At 35.2% G+C, this 17950-nt stretch overlaps 2 protein-coding genes and 3 long non-coding RNA genes across 6 annotated transcripts; 3 read left to right on the top strand and 2 right to left on the bottom strand.

Moving 5' to 3' along the window:
• Nucleotides 1-266: 266 nt before the first annotated feature.
• Nucleotides 267-10142, top strand: LOC108482947 (protein SHORT ROOT IN SALT MEDIUM 1). The gene is given in 27 exon segments (XM_053026706.1): nucleotides 267-392; nucleotides 573-659; nucleotides 1067-1270; nucleotides 1522-1747; nucleotides 1750-1811; nucleotides 1976-2067; nucleotides 2369-2881; nucleotides 2883-3038; nucleotides 3040-3054; nucleotides 3161-3206; nucleotides 3831-3923; nucleotides 4013-4031; nucleotides 4034-4067; nucleotides 4459-4573; nucleotides 5479-5690; nucleotides 5792-5855; nucleotides 6079-6252; nucleotides 6706-6736; nucleotides 6862-7011; nucleotides 7014-7955; nucleotides 8084-8157; nucleotides 8350-8424; nucleotides 8503-8871; nucleotides 9123-9335; nucleotides 9434-9475; nucleotides 9554-9616; nucleotides 9725-10142. Coding segments are annotated over 26 exon segments (4146 nt in total). The 5' UTR covers nucleotides 267-392; nucleotides 573-587; the 3' UTR covers nucleotides 9815-10142.
• A 1974-nt stretch (nucleotides 10143-12116) lies between these two features.
• Nucleotides 12117-13551, top strand: LOC108482948 (transcription factor MYB106-like). 2 transcript variants are annotated; one of them, XM_017786063.2, is made up of 3 exons: nucleotides 12117-12432; nucleotides 12517-12646; nucleotides 12717-13551. In XM_017786063.2, the coding sequence occupies exons 1-3, from the start codon at nucleotides 12300-12302 to the stop codon at nucleotides 13381-13383; spliced, it is 930 nt and encodes a 309-aa protein (XP_017641552.1). In that variant the 5' UTR covers nucleotides 12117-12299; the 3' UTR covers nucleotides 13384-13551. The 2 variants fall into 2 exon arrangements, with proteins under 2 accessions (XP_017641552.1, XP_052882665.1); XM_053026705.1 differs by having other exon boundaries at nucleotides 12117-12646.
• Nucleotides 13552-13754: 203 nt separating this feature from the next.
• On the bottom strand, nucleotides 13755-14710 carry LOC128291543 (uncharacterized). The gene is made up of 2 exons (XR_008281382.1): nucleotides 14278-14710; nucleotides 13755-14034 (listed from the first exon to the last, which is right to left on the bottom strand). It is a non-coding gene; the product is annotated as an uncharacterized LOC128291543 (long non-coding RNA).
• A 255-nt stretch (nucleotides 14711-14965) lies between these two features.
• Nucleotides 14966-15430, bottom strand: LOC128291544 (uncharacterized). Its single transcript, XR_008281383.1, has 2 exons — nucleotides 15310-15430; nucleotides 14966-15179 (listed from the first exon to the last, which is right to left on the bottom strand). It is a non-coding gene; the product is annotated as an uncharacterized LOC128291544 (long non-coding RNA).
• An 85-nt stretch (nucleotides 15431-15515) lies between these two features.
• On the top strand, nucleotides 15516-17103 carry LOC108480456 (uncharacterized). Its single transcript, XR_001870618.2, has 2 exons — nucleotides 15516-15640; nucleotides 16711-17103. It is a non-coding gene; the product is annotated as an uncharacterized LOC108480456 (long non-coding RNA).
• Nucleotides 17104-17950: the final 847 nt, after the last annotated feature.

Below are 17950 nucleotides of genomic sequence, written 5' to 3'. Positions count from 1 at the left end.
TCTAATAAAAATATATTGGTAATAATTGAGATTGAAGAGATATTTAGATATCGAATTGAATATTAGAGATGTTTAATAGAGAGTTTGGGACAAAAAGCTCAAGTATGAAATTGGATTTGAAGCCAAATTTAGGTATCATTTTGAATATTGAAGTCAAATTTAGGTACTAATTCGGAAAAAAAAAAGACTTAGGTACCAATTTGAACATTAAAGATAAACTAGGGTACCAAATAGTATATTAACCCGTTCATTTATATTAGTCTCCAGTTTCTGGTCATCTTTAAAGTCACGCCTCACGCGCCCCTTCCTTATTTTCTCAGTCTTCATGCATTAGGGTTTTTCGATTTCAATTCTTAGCAAATTTCAACAACTCGTCTCCGCCTATCGTTTTTGTAATTTTCCATTACCTTCTCCGTTTTGGTTCTCTTTTTTTTTTTTGAAAAAAAAATTAATTAGCCTATTTTGTTTAGAAAAAGATTCATCTTATGTTTCCAGAACGAAAGACATTATGAATTTTGCTTTATCTTCTTTAATTGCTCCCTTGACGTTGTTTTATATGTTGTTTATTGCAGATTTTATTCAATTTAATGTATTCGTCCAGAGGGACGAATGCCTACGGGCAGCAACCTTACGTTGGCCAATCCGGATACGCCCAAAATGTGAGGGTTTTAAAGACTCTGTTATCAAGCTCCTTTTTCTTTAATTCGTTTCTAATGTTTTTTTTTTAATTGTTACGTATAATGTTGGGACTGCGTGGTTCTGGTTTTCAAATGTTTTTCTAAGGATACACTGGTTGGTTTTGTAGAATGAACTGATAAATTCTACTTTCTTTGATATTGCTTCAGTACTTGACCCTTCTGTTTTCGAATTATTATTCCAAAATCTTTATTGTAGCTGAACATATAAATGTTTAATACGAGTAAATAATTGGATTTATAGCTGTGGCAATACGTCTAAATTCCCAATTTTGCTATGTTCCCTTGCAATTAAACTTTAGCATGTTTTATAATTAAAGACTTATCATGGGGTCCGGTTTTGTTTACAATCCTTTTGGCAAATTTTGTAGTTGGGTGCTGGTTATTCTAGTAGTTCTGTTGGAGGTCCTGATGGGGGAGCTCAAATGTCCTTGTCTTCTCGGCATTCATCAATTTTAGGTAGTTCTCAAGATACTGAAGTTGGTGGATACAGAGCCCTTCCCTCAGTTTCAGCTCATTATGGGGGGCAATATAGCTCCATATATGGCACATCTGCTTTGAGTGCTACTCAGCAGGTCAGTGGATTTGGTTTCCTTTTCCTTTTTGTTTGCTTTGGTAATTTGTAAATCTTCGAATTTTTCTTTAATTAAACCTTATCATAGAGATTTGGGGATCGGGGTGGTTTCATCTATTGTATTCTGGATTTCTTTTCCTTGGGATTTTTCGATATGTACAATATCATTAAATGTGGTAATTTTGTACTGGACAATACTATTAAATTGTATTGGTTGAATTTTGAATTTGATGGTTTTTTTATATGTACTAGGTTCCTGCTGCAAGTTCCAAAGGGGCTGGAGCATCAGCTTTGGAAGCTCGTAATGCTTATGCCTCAGCTCTGCCAGATTCACCAAAATATGCATCTACTGACTATGTTTCATCTGCAAGTCACAGTTATAGTCACAAAGGTGACCAAATGTATGCTGAGAAGATTCCTGACTATCCTACAGTGGAGAGAAGACAATTTGGAGAACGGCAGGGTAGTTATCTGGGGAGGATTTGTCTAGTGAGCCAACTGGAAGATATTCTGATTCTGCTTTTTTTGGTCATCAGCATCAGGTCTAGCAATTTTATAATGTTTCCTCAATTAGCTTCTTTCTGCTTTTTATTGGCCTCATTTTCATGTTGTTGATATAAATCTGTGCCACCCTTGTCCATTTTCTAATTTTGTTCCTTTTTCTCCTTTGGTTTTAATCTTTAATATTTTCTATATTGTGCAACAGCCTGACATATATGATCGTCTTGATCAAGCTGTCTTGCTTCGACAAGAACAATTGCTCAAAGCTCAATCAGCCTCTCATGATAGTAGTTCAAGGTATTTATTATTTTATTTTTATTATTACAAATTTGGGAGGGAATGGGTGGCGCTTGGCTTGAACCCGGTTTTGGTGCCACCGTCGACACCCTTACCACTCCAACTGTGGCTATGTCGTCAAGGTATTTGTTATTTTGGTAGAATATTTAATGTATGATTTCCAATTGAGGATGTTTGTGATAGCAACAGATCTTCACTTGTAGTATTTCCTTGTAAATAAATGGCCCAGCTCAACCTTCTGACTGTTTGTTAGACGGTAATATATTGCTTACGAGACTGAGTAGCAACCCATTTCTGGCAGACAAGCTGATTATCTTGCAGCAAGGAGTGCTGCTGGTCGACATTCCGCACAAGACCTTCTGTCTTACGGAGGAAGAATAGAGGCCGATCCCCGCAGTTTATCTTTGCTTAGCTCTTCTTCTTCTTACGGTGGACAAACTCCTTCGATATTAGGGGCAGCTCCAAGGAGAAATGTTGATGATATGATGTATCCACCTAGTTCTGCAAATCCTGGTTATGGAGTGAGCCTACCACCTGGTAGAGATTATGGAACAAAGGGGCTTCATGTGACAACCCTTGAGACTGAATATCCTGGTAGCACATTGTCACGCAGTGGTCTTCCTAGGATTGATGAACGCAAGGACGATAGGGCTGGTTACCTTAGGGAGTTTGAGATGAGAGAGGAGGAGCGTCGTCGGGAGCATTTGCGTGAAAGAGAGAAAGACAGAGAGAGGGAGAGGGAGAGGGAGCGAGAACGAGAACGAGAACGACTACGAGAACGGGAACGAGAACGTGAACGTTATGCATCTTGGAGCGACGGAGAAGGAAAGAGAGCGGGAGAAGGAGAGAGAACGAGAGCGCAAGCGTGCACTTGAAGTTACACGTGCAAGAACTCCACCAAGAGTTTCTAGGGACCACCGAGGTCCATCTTTGACAAAAGAGGCTCGACCTGTGAAGCGAGAATCCCCGTCGTGAAGCTTCCCATAGGTGGATCTTGATGTTTTACATTCCATCCTGCTCTAGTTCTGAATGTTTAGCTCCTTGTGTTTCTCAGTCTTCTTCATAACTAACTTCATGTTCTCTATTGCTGAAGGCGCCTTTCACCTGTTAAAGAAAAAAGGAGAGAATATGTAAGCAAGGTAAAAGGACAATGCAAGAGCTTCCATTCGAAGATAGTTTGAACTTCATCAAGAATTTGCTTTTTTTTTTCCCCTTTGGAATCTGAATTTCTCTGAAATCTTCCTGTTATTAATCTTTCACGGGCGTTCAAATATTTTGATGCTTCCTGTTGGTATTTGCCTCGTGGTCCACTGGGCTAGTTGCTTGGATCCAAAACCTAGAGAATTCCTCATATGTTTATATGCCCTTGCTCACTCATTTTGAGTGTAATGCTTTGACCTTTGTTTCTGGGCACTTTTCCCCCCCTATTTTGCTCCTTCAATCCTCTTCTTAGGTGGTTTTCTTTTCCTGCATCCTCTCATCCTTGTTGAGTAAACACCATATTCCTTCTACGGAGACTATTTCAAAATTTCAGAGCTTCCTGGGTTTATATTGGCCGTCTGCTCTAAACAATGGTGGTTGGGTTGCACTTATAATTTTTCCAATTTATGAAAATTTACCTGTATTCTAGAGAACTTATTCAACTTTTCTGAGTTGGAGTCCATTTTCCATGTATTTACCTGTAATATTGATATTTAATTTTGTTATGTGTATGCCATTTGAAATGTTTTTGAACCTTTTTGCTATATTCTGCTTATTTGCAGGTATATACATCCAACTTGATAGATGTAGAGAGAGGTTATCTGTCAATTGATAAGCGATATCCAAGACTTTTTGTGTCTCCTGAATTTTCAAAGGTCTTTTCCTCTTTCTCTCAAAATTCAGTTATGCATTAAATTTGCATTCTTAGGTATTCTGTTTTACCTAACTTCTTCAACTGTTGTAGGTTGTTATAAACTGGCCAAAGGGAACCTTAAGCTCTCTATGCATACTCATGTCAGGTATCTTTCCTGGATGTATTTGTTACTTGAGTCTTTGACATCTCAACCAGCATTGAACTTCTTGATCTGTTTTCTAAAGACTGAAGTGGTCTTGCCATCATGGATGTTGATATCTGTGAACTATTAATTTCTTAATCAATTAATTAGTTTTAGGACATGAAATTGCTAATGCATTGTTTTCCATGAAGCTTGGACTTTTGCTTGTGGAATAACAAAACGATTGAGCAAAAGATTAGTTGTTGAAACTTAAGTAGTTGTGGAAGACAAGTCAAAATCCTGCCCCATGTTCATTTCATGTTATTTCTCCATCATTAACTTTGATTAACTAGATGATATTATATCTAATGCTTTTATGAAATCATAATAGTTTAATTTCTGTTGTGAGGAGCAGCTTTGAGCATGATTTCATTGAAGATAATTTAGTTGAATCCAAAGAACTTTCCAGCAAGCTTTTGCCTGTTGAGCCTGAAAAGCCAGAACAAGGAAGTACAGTGTGGAATGCAAAGGTGGGTCATTTTAATTGTGGCATCTAATGACAAAAGCTAGAGTTTTATCTAGAATAATTTTCTTTTTTCTTTTGTGGGAAGCAAGTTTTTATCAACTGTGACTTGGTTATTCATTTTTCTCGAGTAGCCATTTGAACATAATATCTGAATGATTTACTGAGTTCTTGCTGATTAAAGCATTTAAGCTTGTAAGTTTTGTTTTGTATTAATGTAATTTCCATTGCAATAGTTGTTTTTAAGAGTCAAGCTTCATTTGAAGTAATGTGCTACTTTGGATCAGCCTCACTTGAAATAATGATATTTCTTGTTTGGATGATAATTGAGGAATATGCTTCCAGCAGTGCCTGCTTAATCTCTATTCTTTTGGTTGAATTGCCATTATAATTGCTTGGTATTGGTACTTCTGTGTCATTCCTTATGTTACAAAGCAGCCTTAGAAGGTGTTTTCTTATTTGTTTGATCTAGAAGACTAAAGCATAGAATTTAGTTTCCTAACAGTTTTCTTTTATTATCTACATAGTTATTAGCTACACTATAAGGATATCAAATATAGTAATCTTGTGCATGGTTTGTTTTAACTTTTATGGAACTTATTTGAACATGCTAAGTACTGAGAGTATCAGTACATTTTGTTATATTTCCTATTTTGAAAGGAAGAAAATTTTATCTTGTCTTCGAATCTATTGTATCATATTTAGACTTTTACTAATAGAGAAACCTGTAGAAGCATGAGCGATGATGCGATTTAAGTAATGAATAACTTTGAGGTTTCATTTGTATAATTCATGTATGATTTAAGCTCTCCCACCTGCTTGTCTTTTTGCATTTTTTTATAGGAAAATTGAATATTCATATCAAATGTGATTTTATCATGTTATAGTAAAGTATCTTGTGATTTTGTTCAGATGATGTTGATGAGTGGATTAAGCAGGAGTTCTTTGGAAGAGCTGTCATCTGAAAAAATCCCTGATGACCGTATACCTCATATTTGCAATATTCTAAGGTTTGCTGTTCTTAAAAAGGATCATTCTTTCATGGCAATTGGTGGACCTTGTGTTTCTGCTGATGGCAGCAATCCTGCTGGTGACGAGTTCTCTCTAACTCAAACAGCCCTTAGGTTTGTCCTGTCTGGTGATAGTTGAATGCTATGGAGAGTTGTTTTGGAGAAATGTGTAACTTGATTCATTTCTCATCTGTGGAGTTGTTTTACTTGAGCAGATATGCGCAGGATGTAGTTAATCTTGATTTGCAGAAATGTCAGCATTGGAATCGTTTCCTTGAGGTATTTTTTATTCATTCTGATTGTGTCCTGAAACCTGATGTCATATGGTTCTTGGAATTGACAAAACTGATAAAAGCTTTTCTGCTTTAGATTTGAATCTTTTTAATCAAAACTATTTGTAAGGATCCTCTGTTAGTTTATTTTTTGAACCTATTGTTCAGGCTTAATTGTAAGAATGTTCATTCTATTGGACTTGAAACCCCTTTTACATTGTTATTTGCAGATACATTATGACAGAGTTGGCAAGGATGGACTGTTTAGCCATAAAGAGGTTACCGTACTGTTTGTTCCAGATTTATCTGAATGTCTCCCTTCACTTGATGAATGGCGAGCCCAATGGTTAGCTCATAGAAAAGCTGTTTCTGAGAGAGAGCGCCAGCTGTCTTTGAAAAGAGAGGTATTGTTCTATTTTATTTTTCCTGCCTTTTCTGTTAGGCTTCCTGATCCTCAATTGAATGTCCCAAAAAATGCATGTTTGTATATAAGCATCAGCCTTGTCAAGAAGATGCATGCTTATTATGGGAATAACTGTGACCCTCTGATGTATACTTAGACACATTGATCCACAGAACAACAGAAGACAAGCCAGAATTATTACAGGATTGCAAAATGCCAAAACTCTTGATCTGTAGATTTGTCTCAAATCTAAAAATCTTGCACAAACTATAGCTTTGAGCAGTGCGTACAAGGAAACTGTCAATTCCAAACTACTTGATATCAGTTTTGGGTTAAGATGGATATATGGGTGACCCATGGTAGCTTATGTCTTTTGCTATATATATGTTGTAATAAAATAGGGACTAGTGAAGGTGTTACCTACTTGACTAATGGAAATTTTGTTTACTTTCAGAAATCAAAGGAGAGGAAAGAAGGATCAAAAGGTGAATTGATTATTACAAATTTCATCATCTTGTACTTTTGCTTGCATATATTCTATGGGCAGATCAATTATGAATTGGATCGATAGCTTCTTCCTTTACTTCAAATTTTCATTTATTTTGGCTAGACAAGGAAGCAGATAATACAAAGCAAACTGAAAGAGGCAAATCAGGAAAAAAGATTATGTCCATGTCATCTAGTGATGGAGTAGTTGCCAACAAAAAGGAGAAGGATGGCAAATGTATTGAAGGAGATGGTTCTGAAGGAAAGGCTAGTGGGGCGAAAATAAAGTTCTGGTAAAAGATGGCAGTGAAATAACTGTGGAAGGAGGTCCTGAGAAAAAGGAAAGTGGAGAAGCTGCTACTGCTAAGACAGGTGTTGTGAAGTCCGTGAAGAAAAAGATTATAAAGAGGATTGTCAAACAGAAGGTTGCTAATAAGACAGCTGCAGAAGTAAATACTGCTAGCAAACCGAGCAACAAGGTTGAAGATGCTGGAGAGCAGAATACTAAATCAGAGATTGGCAGTCAGCTGGAAGAATCTTCTGCTGGTAGTGCAGGGATTAAAACTTTTGCACGGAAGAAGGTTACAAAAAAGGAGGCAGTTGGTAAAACTGATCAGGATGAAGATAATGATGTTCCCCTTGAGGCAAAAATGGAGGTAGAAACGGGATGCTCTGGAGATAAACCAAAGGATAATTCTGATGCCACTGCTGCAGCTGTAGAAAATGCCACTGTGAAAACAACTTTAAAGAAGAAAATTATTAAGAGGGTGCCCAAAAGAAAGGTTTCTGCTACACAAGCTAAGGATGAAGTAGCTGAAGTTAAGAATGATGGCGGTGAGGATGAGAAAAAGGTTGTTTTAGCTGGAACTGAGACCTCAAATATAGGTAAGCAAACAGGTTCAGAAAAACAAGGTAATGCTGCAAGTTCAAGTAAATCAGAATCCAAGCCTGAAAAGGAGAATAAGAAGGACGAAAAGTTAACGAACACGGAGTCGCTGAATGACAAGAAAAGGTTAACACTAAGTATACTTGTGATGTCAAGGGGGCAAATTGAAAGAAGGGAAAAGCCAAAAGATGAGAAAGAGGAAAAAGATGGTAAAGATGAATCCCGAAGTAATACTAACAAAGAATTGAAAGAAAAGAGGAAGCCTGAAGAGCCTTCTCTGAAGCATCCTGGATTGATTCTACAAACAAAGTGGAGCAAGGATTCTAAAGTAAGTTAATAATATCTTTGAAGCAGTGTTTTGTACACTGGGTTGAAATTTTGTGAAGGAAAATGTTTTTATGCATAAACTGTCTCATATTCCTATCTTGTACTTGTCTAATTATGAGTCCCAATGCTGCAGTTCGTCCGTTGTCACTTTCACTGGATTCACTTTTGGATTATACAGACAAGGACATTGAAGAATCCACATTTGAGGTTTCCTTCTCCTTATTATCTTTCTGCCTTAATATCTACATTCGTTTTAATATTTTCCATCCTATATATTTTCGTTTTTAACTTCATGATTTACATCAAGTGCATTCCATTTTTTGTTTTTAACATTGCTGAAGCAGTTTTTGTTTTTATTGTTACTCTATAATTTACATCAAGTGCATTCCATTTTTGCAGCTTTCATTATTTGCTGAGGTGCTTTATGAAATGCTTCAGTATCAAATGGGTTGCCGTATTTTGACATTTCTCCAGGTTGGTTTATGATGATTATTCTTTATTTTACCTAATTCCTATAAAAGATTTGTCACTGACATCCTTTTCATTTTGTAGAAACTGCGAGTAAGATTTATTACAAAAAGAAATCAGCGTAAGAGGCAACGGGAAGAAAAATCTGACAAGGAAACTGAGAAAACATCGCCAACAAAAAGATCGAAAAGCAATGAGCTCCCTGTGATGAAAAATGAATCTACTAAGTTGGACGCGTCAACTGCAACTCAGCAGGGGGATGAAATGATTGTGACCAAGGAAGAAACTACCACAGATCAAGTTGAGGAGCCAAAGATGGCCAATGAAGAAACTAATGTTGATCATGTTGAGGAGCCGAAGATAAAAGATGAAATAGAGGAAGAAGATCCAGAGGAAGATCCTGAAGAATATGAAGAAATGGAGGATGCAAGTCAACCCAATTCCTCTATTGAGGTAGAGTTTCTTCCTCCTCTTTAAACAGGGAAGCTGAAATATTTTTGTCGGACATTATTTTCACTAAAGAATTTCTGGATGCATCCCTTGAATTTCAATCTTTTCGTTCTATACTACTAATATTTTATGTTATATTATGATTGACTTTCCATTTTACACCTGGATTACTTCAGGGTGGTTTGATTCAGCAAATTCATTTTCATATGTTTATTGCTGTTATTTATCCTAATTAATGAAAGATTGTAACTCAGAAAAATGAAGAAGAGAAGGCACAAACGGATGCTAAGCCTGAAAAGGGGTCTGAAAAGGAGGCTGAGAAGATTGAAGCTATGGCATCTACCAAATCTGAAATAACCACAAAAGCTGCTAGTACAGATGCTGGGCCTGAGGGAGAAATGTCAAGAAAGGAGCAGAAAGTTGATCCTAATAAGAAGGTGCCTGCTATTGATAAGGATTTGTTGCAGGTATTTTCCATTTTACTTCCATTTCCCTTGCCTCAAATCTTTCCCATTTATTTAATGCTTTTTCATCTCTTATTAATGCAAGTCTCGTTTGTAAATAGGCTTTCAGGTTTTTTGACCGGAATCGAGTTGGCTACGTTAGGGTGAGATCTAAATCTTAGTACTTATTTTGGTATATTCTTTTACAATGGTGATGATTGGTGGACGCTTGTATTATACAGGTCGAAGATATGAGGTTGATGATTCATAGCTTGGGAAAGTTTCTATCTCATAGGGATGTCAAAGTAGGATTCACGATTCTATGATTCTTTCTGCAGTTGTTTGTCATAATTTAACTTTTTATATGGTACTCTTGCATTATGGGTACTCATGGCATTCTTTACCTGCATCAGGAACTAGTGCAAAGTGCATTGTTAGAGAGCAACACAGGAAGGGACGATCACATTCTTTACGATAAGCTGGTTCGTATGTCTGACATATAAAAGCCTTTGGGGTCCAATAAGATGTTATAATCTGTTTTGCGTCTAATGAGGCATGCCCATTCAAGGTGCGACTCCTAGGAGCTAAACTTGAGTCACTGACGTTCAAATAGAGGGTTTTAGCTTCTCTTAGTGTATAAGCTATTGGTATATGCAAGGGATTGTTTGCTCATGGCATATATCATGTCAAGAGATTAGTCCAATGTGGTCTGTGGTCTTAGGCCTTAGTGAATGTTCTTAATCTATTTGTTTTCATTTTCCTTATTTGAATTGAGATCAACTGTATTTTAGCCAATAATTGTTGGATATCTATGGTGGTATTCGGTCAAAACTTCTTTGAAGCAGCTCTTGTCTGCTATTTTGATGATAGGTTCAAACTTTGTTGGTCCTCGAAAAAAGAAAACTGATGGTATTCCATGTGATTTTACATGGTATGACAGCCGTTAAAGGAGTAAATGAATGGGGGTGTGAGTAGAAAGGGGGCACATTAAAGGAAGTAGGTGAATAGTAAAAGAGCCATAATTAAAAAGTAGAACATGTTGGCAGGCAATTCCTCACTCACAACTAGTTTTGGTAAACAAAGTAATACAAAGAGTGGTTTCCCATTTAGCCACCAACTGCATCTGTTTCAACATTCGTTAATTCATCCTTCAAGCTGACACATTATCTCACCCTACCTATTCTCTCTTAACAATAATAAATCTTGAAGTATTGAGATGAATATAAGCTTGTAACAAATAAGTAAATAAATATGTTTGTTTGTGTGGTTTTATGAGGAGTTAATATTGAGCTTGTAGCTGCTGATCAACTCTATTTAATGGTAGTGATTCCAATCCAAAATCCGCCTCAATTTTGGATGGATTGTCGGGCACTTGATTTCAAAGGGTAGAAAAGCTAATTCATAATTTCTTCATTTTCTCCTAATAAATATTTCCAAAATCTAAAGCCAAGGTACCTCTCTCCGGGATATTAGATTATGTTAAGCATGGGGTGAGTATAGGCTTAGATGATTATTATGGAAGACATAAATATCACAAATGCTTCAACCTAACAGCAAAGCTAGGAATTAAATCACCTTTTTTTTTCTTACCACGTTTTTCAGAAATTGGGGTAATTTCCACAATTTCTGCAAACTTAATCATTTATTACAAGTAGCTCCACCATTTTATTTCATCTTAAATGAAGAATTCATAAAAAATCTTTGCTTCATCAAATTTCTCAACAGCTTATAGATTAACATTGCTATCATTATTAATAAAATCTCATTAATGTAATTAATTAATCTGATTTAATGATTAATTACTTGAAAACTTTCAAGGAAAAAAACATTTAAGTGCCATTAAAATGTATGATTAATGAAACGAAGAAACAAAGATTTTATTAATACACCATTTCTTTGTTATATATGTATACATACCTTGAATTAATTCGTAGCATTTTTTACTTAATTATTAATTCTTTCTTTTTAAAATCAAATGTTTGGTCGAATTGTTGTTGTTTTGAAACCATGCTTTTAATTAATCACTTAATAATTACATTTTAAAGCAAATGTATATCCAATTTACACATACAACCATCCTCTCCTTTCTTTTTTTTTATTTTTTGGGAAATGAAAAACCACCGACTTTCTCCCAAAGTCTTAGGAACAAAAAAAAAAAAAAATCTTTTTATATTAAATGTCACCTATTAAAACATGGTCATGATATTAAATTAAAATTTTCAACCTATATCAAATACACCTTAAATCTCAAATTAATTTTTATATGCTTACAATCATTTATCATGATGGTTGTGATTCTTTTCTTTAAAACAACCTTATTATATTAATTGGTATTTGAGTTTAATATTTTTTCTAATGTGGTACTTATATTTTGTAAAATTATACATTTTGGTACCCAAAGATTATAATGTTGACTTGTTACTTTTTATTGTGTAATTCGAGTTTTAAAGTTGATTTGATTAAAGGTAATTGCTAATAATATTAGGTTTGAATTCTCATTATTTTTTAATAGAGTGAATTTAATGTTAATTGTGAAATCATTTAATTAATTAAATTGATGACCGTGAATTTTATCAATTTTAGGTTTGATTTTAATAATATATTAAGGGTATTGATGGTATCATGTATGCAAAAATGAGTTAGAAAAAAATTGTGAATATGATGATAAAGAAGTAATAAATATATATATAAAGAAAATTAAATGACATTGATTGTCCATAATAAATTGATTAACTATATCCAGATGTAATAATAAAGGTGGGTATAATGGTCATATATCATTAACTATGTTTACAAAACAATTGCCTTTATATTATATTGCACTCGTATCCCTACTCCCAATCACCTCTCCCCTCATTTTCATCGCTTTCAACTTTATATATATGTTCATTGTGTTGATCCAAAAAGCCAAAGGGAGTTCACAGAAATTGTTATACAGTTCTAGCTAAGGTTCATTTGAAAGATACATACATACATATATATATATATATGGGGAGGTCACCATGTTGTGAGAAGGTAGGGTTGAAGAAAGGTCCATGGACCCCAGAAGAAGATCAAAAGCTCTTAGCTTACATTGAACAACATGGCCATGGAAGCTGGCGTGCCTTGCCTTTAAAAGCTGGTCATCATTTCTCAATATCTTTATACATATATATATGTTTTTGCTTGCTATATATTAATTTGATATATATATGTATGTATATAGGGCTTCAAAGATGTGGAAAGAGTTGCAGACTGAGATGGATTAACTACTTGAGACCTGATATCAAAAGAGGAAAGTTCAGTTTACAAGAAGAACAGACCATTATTCAACTCCATGCCCTTCTTGGAAACAGGTACTTTAATATTAAACATAATCCAAACCCCATTTTTTATATTAATTTGTGTATATATATATATGTATAGGTGGTCTGCCATAGCTACTCATTTGCCGAAAAGAACAGACAATGAGATCAAGAACTACTGGAACACACATCTAAAGAAAAGGCTAACCAAAATGGGGATCGATCCTGTCACCCACAAGCCTAAAACCGATGCACTCGGCTCCACCACTGGTAACCCTAAAGATGCTGCTAACCTTAGTCACATGGCTCAATGGGAGAGTGCTCGTTTAGAAGCTGAAGCTAGACTGGTTCGTGAGTCCAAGCTAGTTCCTTCAAACCCTCCTCAAAGCAACCATTTCACTGCCGTTGCGCCTTCGCCGACTCCGGCAACTAGACCGCAATGCCTCGACGTACTCAAAGCATGGCAAGGTGTCGTCTGCGGGTTATTCACTTTCAACATGGACAATAACAACTTACAGTCCCCTACGTCAACGTTGAACTTCATGGAGAACACCACAACATTGCCCATGTCATCATCATCGTCTGTTAATGGAATGTTTAATGAAAACTTTGGTTGGAACTCATCGATTAATCCATGTGAAAGTGGGGATATTTTGAAAGTTGAATATGGCAGTGATCAAATTCCAGAGTTAAAGGAAAGATTGGATCATCCAATGGAATTGCATGAAATGGACTATTCTTCAGAGGGTACATGGTTTCAAGAGTTGTTTGGATTTAATGGTTTATGATTCTGCAGAAGGATTCATCAAAGGAAAGAAAAAGCTATCTGGTTTCATCTTTGAAGTTCACTTAAGTGTAGGATTTTTATTCACAAGTGCCTTCACATATTACCATTAACTGTAATAATAAACCTTCAAATTAATAAATTAAAAAAACTCACAAGGGTTTTTGGCCTATCTAATGTTTTCACTTCCAAAGAAAAATGAGATATACATCATCTATTTGCTATTTTTTAAATAGAATATTAAAGAAAAGGAAGATGGTGGGTGCATAAGAGTGAGTAACATAGGTAGCTATAACTCATTAATAATGGCGTTCATTTCTTACAATCATCTAATGTTGTTGAATATCTTTAAATAATTAAATACCAAGCTGCTGCTTTTCCTTGAATAATTTTGCTAATGGTTGTTTTTGAATAACATGAATATCTGACAACAATCTTGGTCTCTCCCAACTGGGCCTAAAACATTTCTACAATTTGTATGCACAATAATAATATTGAAATTTTACAACATCCACCAGACAAAAGAGCAACCATTACAAAATATGCGTTACAGAGTTTTTTCACCATCATTCATCACTTTCTTCTCCTTTACACCCTCAACATCATTAGTTTGTGACATTTTTTTACTTCTTTTTTCACAGTCAATTGCTGGTCACTGTAAAACACACACAAAGATTCCATATGAGTTACAGAGTTGAAGGGTCAGATTGAAGACAAATATTGTCACTTTCTGATCACAATCAATATTGGAAAACTGGAATTATCGAAAGATGAACTAAAAATACTAAAACCCCATTAAAATCAACCATATCTGCCACCTTTTAAACACTACAAAATAAACAAGACCCAGAATACAAAATTTCAACAAATTTTGTTAAAAAAGTATTAAGTGATTTACCTGATGAAAGATCCAAGAGGGAAGCTTGATGGAAAGAGTGAAGGGTTTTGATCACCGACTTCAATCTCCTGTATCTTTTAACTATATCATCAACATGAAACCTGAAAAATACGCAGGGAACATCTTACATGTTGGGGTAGGGGGGATAGTCTTGGGCTTTTGCTTGGCTTGGGTTGGGTTACAATCTCAGCTGGTTTGAAACAAGGGCCCAAATTCTGTTGATAGATTACTTGCTTCCAGTATTTATTCTGGGCCACTTGAGTGGTCCTCCTAATTGATCGAATCTGTATTTGTACTTGTAAATTTTTTATACCGGAAGCATATAAAATGCAAGTGGGTGCCATCATATCAGCCCCCATGACAACCATACTCATAAAATCAGCAGAGGGTCCCCCAATATCCACCATTGTCTCCATTCTTTTTACATCATAGCTCGTTGGATTTGTTCATTTAATCCTTCTTATTACTCTGCATAACAATTATTTTAAGCTTGAGCATGAGATTATTTTGGTCAATTAGCAAAACTATGATCAAATTGTCAATTTGGTACTTTTTGTAAACTTCTGCAAATAGTGGAGTTCCTTATCCAGAACCTCAAAAACTAGTTGCGGGTGTGACTAGGATAGCATATACGCAATAAGATACTGTCAGCTTTTATTTTTCTTTTTTCTTTTTTGTATAAAAGAAGTTCGAAAAATACTCATGTTAGTTCTTAAAAGTAATTACATGAATTAATAGAAGTAAATTATCGTATTAGTTGGATGAAATTAACACGTTATAGGGCTTTTACTATGCTGACTGCAGGACCCATGCAGTGGTCACATCCACTCACCCAAGGCCTTCACGTATATATGTCAACCTCATTCTCCATTATATGGCACCCATTGTTCTTCAAACTCTTTCTGCAACACCAAAACAAAAAAAAAAAAAAAAAAATCAAACCTCCATTTTCAAACTCCTGAAATAAACAAAATGAAAATCTCTTATTTAGAAACAATTCTTGTTCTTTTAGCTTTGTTGCCTAAAACATACGCTGATACATTTATGGATCGATGCCGGATTTCTTCATCTAAGGTCTAGCATGTTTAAATGAGGTACAGTACTGCAGCCAAGGATGACTTGCCGGCCGGCTAAGCTATCTCTTCCATATTATATTCTGTTATTATGTTCATTTTATTGCCAAAGATTTGAACAAGACTGTAATACATAAATGAAACAAAACCTTTGGAGGAGATAACATCGATCCGGCAAGTTGTCCTCGGCTACAATTCTGTCTCATTTTCACTTGTTACATCTATGATGATAATAGACTGGAAATGCTGAAGAATATGGAGCACTTTCACATGCACAGTCAAGTTACGATGTAAGTTTCCATGCTGGTATACATATATTAATACGATCTAGATATAGCATTTTCACTCATTTTATCATGTATGAATGTCAATAATGTATGAAACAAGTGGCTGGTGTTTTGCAAATATGACAAAATCATCATCATAAGAGATAAAGATGATGGTTTCCATTTCAAGAACGGTAACCAAGTTCTGCAATTTGCAAAAGTGTCAACATGTTGCATGGACAGAATCAAAGGTACCAAATCTGTAGGGCCATCATTTGGTCCTTATTAACCGTTTGGATTCCAAGTGTATGGAAGGAACGAGGCAAGGTACATGATTTAAAGAGACCAGTGTTTCCTTTATCTACAAAGACATGATTACATCAACTCAGGCCCCCACCTTACCCCACCCCCGGCTTTTTCTTTTTTGGTTATTAATGCTGATACAGCTTGGACATATCATTATCATCCACTTTATTGTTCTATGGAAAGGGTACCTTGCAATTTAGCTACGCTAAAAAAAATGGGTCATTTCCATCGTTTGAAACGAATTAAGATTGACAGATTTTAGCTTGCTAAATATAGAAGCTGGCATGACTGGCAATGTGGTCCCTTTTTAACCAGGAATGCTTGGGATCCAAAGGAAAACAATGTTGAATCCCCATCGAACACGATTAAGGCACGAGAAGCGACATGTTTTGGTTTACATTTGGTTGAACAAGTTGCAGTAGTGAAAATTTTCCAATGCTGTGAAAAAAAGAGGACACTTTAGCTAGGTACAGTCACGTGTGACGTGCATAATGGTTAAACCAGCCTGATAGAGGGTCCATCATTGCGTACAGAAAATTAAAATTATCACAAGGTTGAGATTTTTAGGCCTAGTTTCTCTGTCATTGAAGGTACACTGTCACATAAAGATTCATCTTCCCTATGTAAATGTCCTTTAGTTCAGGTTTCATAAGAGATAATTAATCACCATAAATTGAAACTTTCAAGGTCTCTTTGATACAACAATATTATATCAGATTAGCTTCCATGACATAGATTTACTTTTTTTAAATCTGCATATCTTTCAAGCTGCTCTATCTTGCAACTAGTTTCAGCACCACTAGAACCTGGTGGAACATCCAGCTAGGCGACCGTATCTCGATCCGTGGGGTTGCTATGCTGTGATGCTATGGCCATGGAGAATATAGGAACACAAGCAGAAGGCTAATGCATTTTCAATTTGCCAACATTTTCAACCCCTTCTGCAAGTACCATCGCCTGAAATTGCAAGCAGCAGTGAGGAGTGCACTACAAAATGCTCCGGTCTGGTGCCGCCTTTACTGTCAAAGATTGTCTGCTTAAAACATATCCATAACTTACAAAAGCTGCAAAAAAAGAAACAATACATGTCATAAAAGTTTAAGAGTTGTTGATCACTGTATCTATGTTGATAAGCCTATTTAGTCAAATCTAAAGAAAATCCAGATAATTCCTTCAATATATATATCATGTAGCAAATGTGTGCCTCAAAATACTCTTCCATCATGTAGCCCAAACGAATGGGTCCAATTTAGGCCCATGAAAGCCAGTACGAGGATATTGGGCTGAGTTTTATCAAACCTTTTGTTTCTTTGAAGCCCGCTTTTACATACAAACACAATCAATTCCAAAAATTACAAAATAGCCATGAAACTATTTGAAAATTTTCATTTAAGTCCTAACCTATTCGAAAGTTTTATTTAAGTCATTATATTGTTAAGTTTTTTTTTTAAAATCCAGCTAGCCAGTTCCAAGCGACGATTTGACGATCAATTTAATGTATCGGTACCCATCGGCGAGTAGAATAACATATCTTAGATCCAAATCAATTTGATGGTCAATATTGAAGATTGGAGAACAAAATTATTTAAAATTTGGTTCATAGATTCCCAACATTTAAAGCTATTTTATGAAAAATTTAACTGTAGAAGAGAAGGGATGAAAGCTTTCAATTGATACAAACAGTGCTAACAGAGAAGACCATACAACAATAATTAAAATAGATTGGTGACTTAAATACTTTTTTTGAATAATTTAATAACTATTTAATAAATTTTTAAAATTAATGTACCAAAATGTAAAATTACTAATAATTTAATACTCTAAAATAAAATCAACCAATCAAACCAAATCAATGGTGGACGCTAAATCCACTCCATCACAAATTTATTTAATATACTGAACCCTAAAGTTAGCTTTAAACTTCAATTTTATACGAGTTTTTAAGTGAATTTGGTTTCAATGATGAATTTATTAATCATATATACCAATTAATATTTGACACGTGTATTCTAATAAAAATATATTGGT

This window comes from Gossypium arboreum, chromosome 4 (assembly GCF_025698485.1).
Source record: "Gossypium arboreum isolate Shixiya-1 chromosome 4, ASM2569848v2, whole genome shotgun sequence".
NCBI lineage: Eukaryota > Viridiplantae > Streptophyta > Magnoliopsida > Malvales > Malvaceae > Gossypium > Gossypium arboreum.
Note: the sequence above shows the minus strand (reverse complement) of the source record. Positions and strands in the feature narration are given on the sequence as shown.

Coding starts and splice junctions, on each gene's coding strand:
- LOC108482948 (XM_053026705.1), top strand. CDS start 12,300: ATGGGGAGGTCACCATGTTGTGAGAAGGTAGGGTTGAAGAAAGGTCCA. Junction 12,647..12,716: donor CATGCCCTTCTTGGAAACAG/GTACTTTAATAT, acceptor ATATATGTATAG/GTGGTCTGCCATAGCTACTC.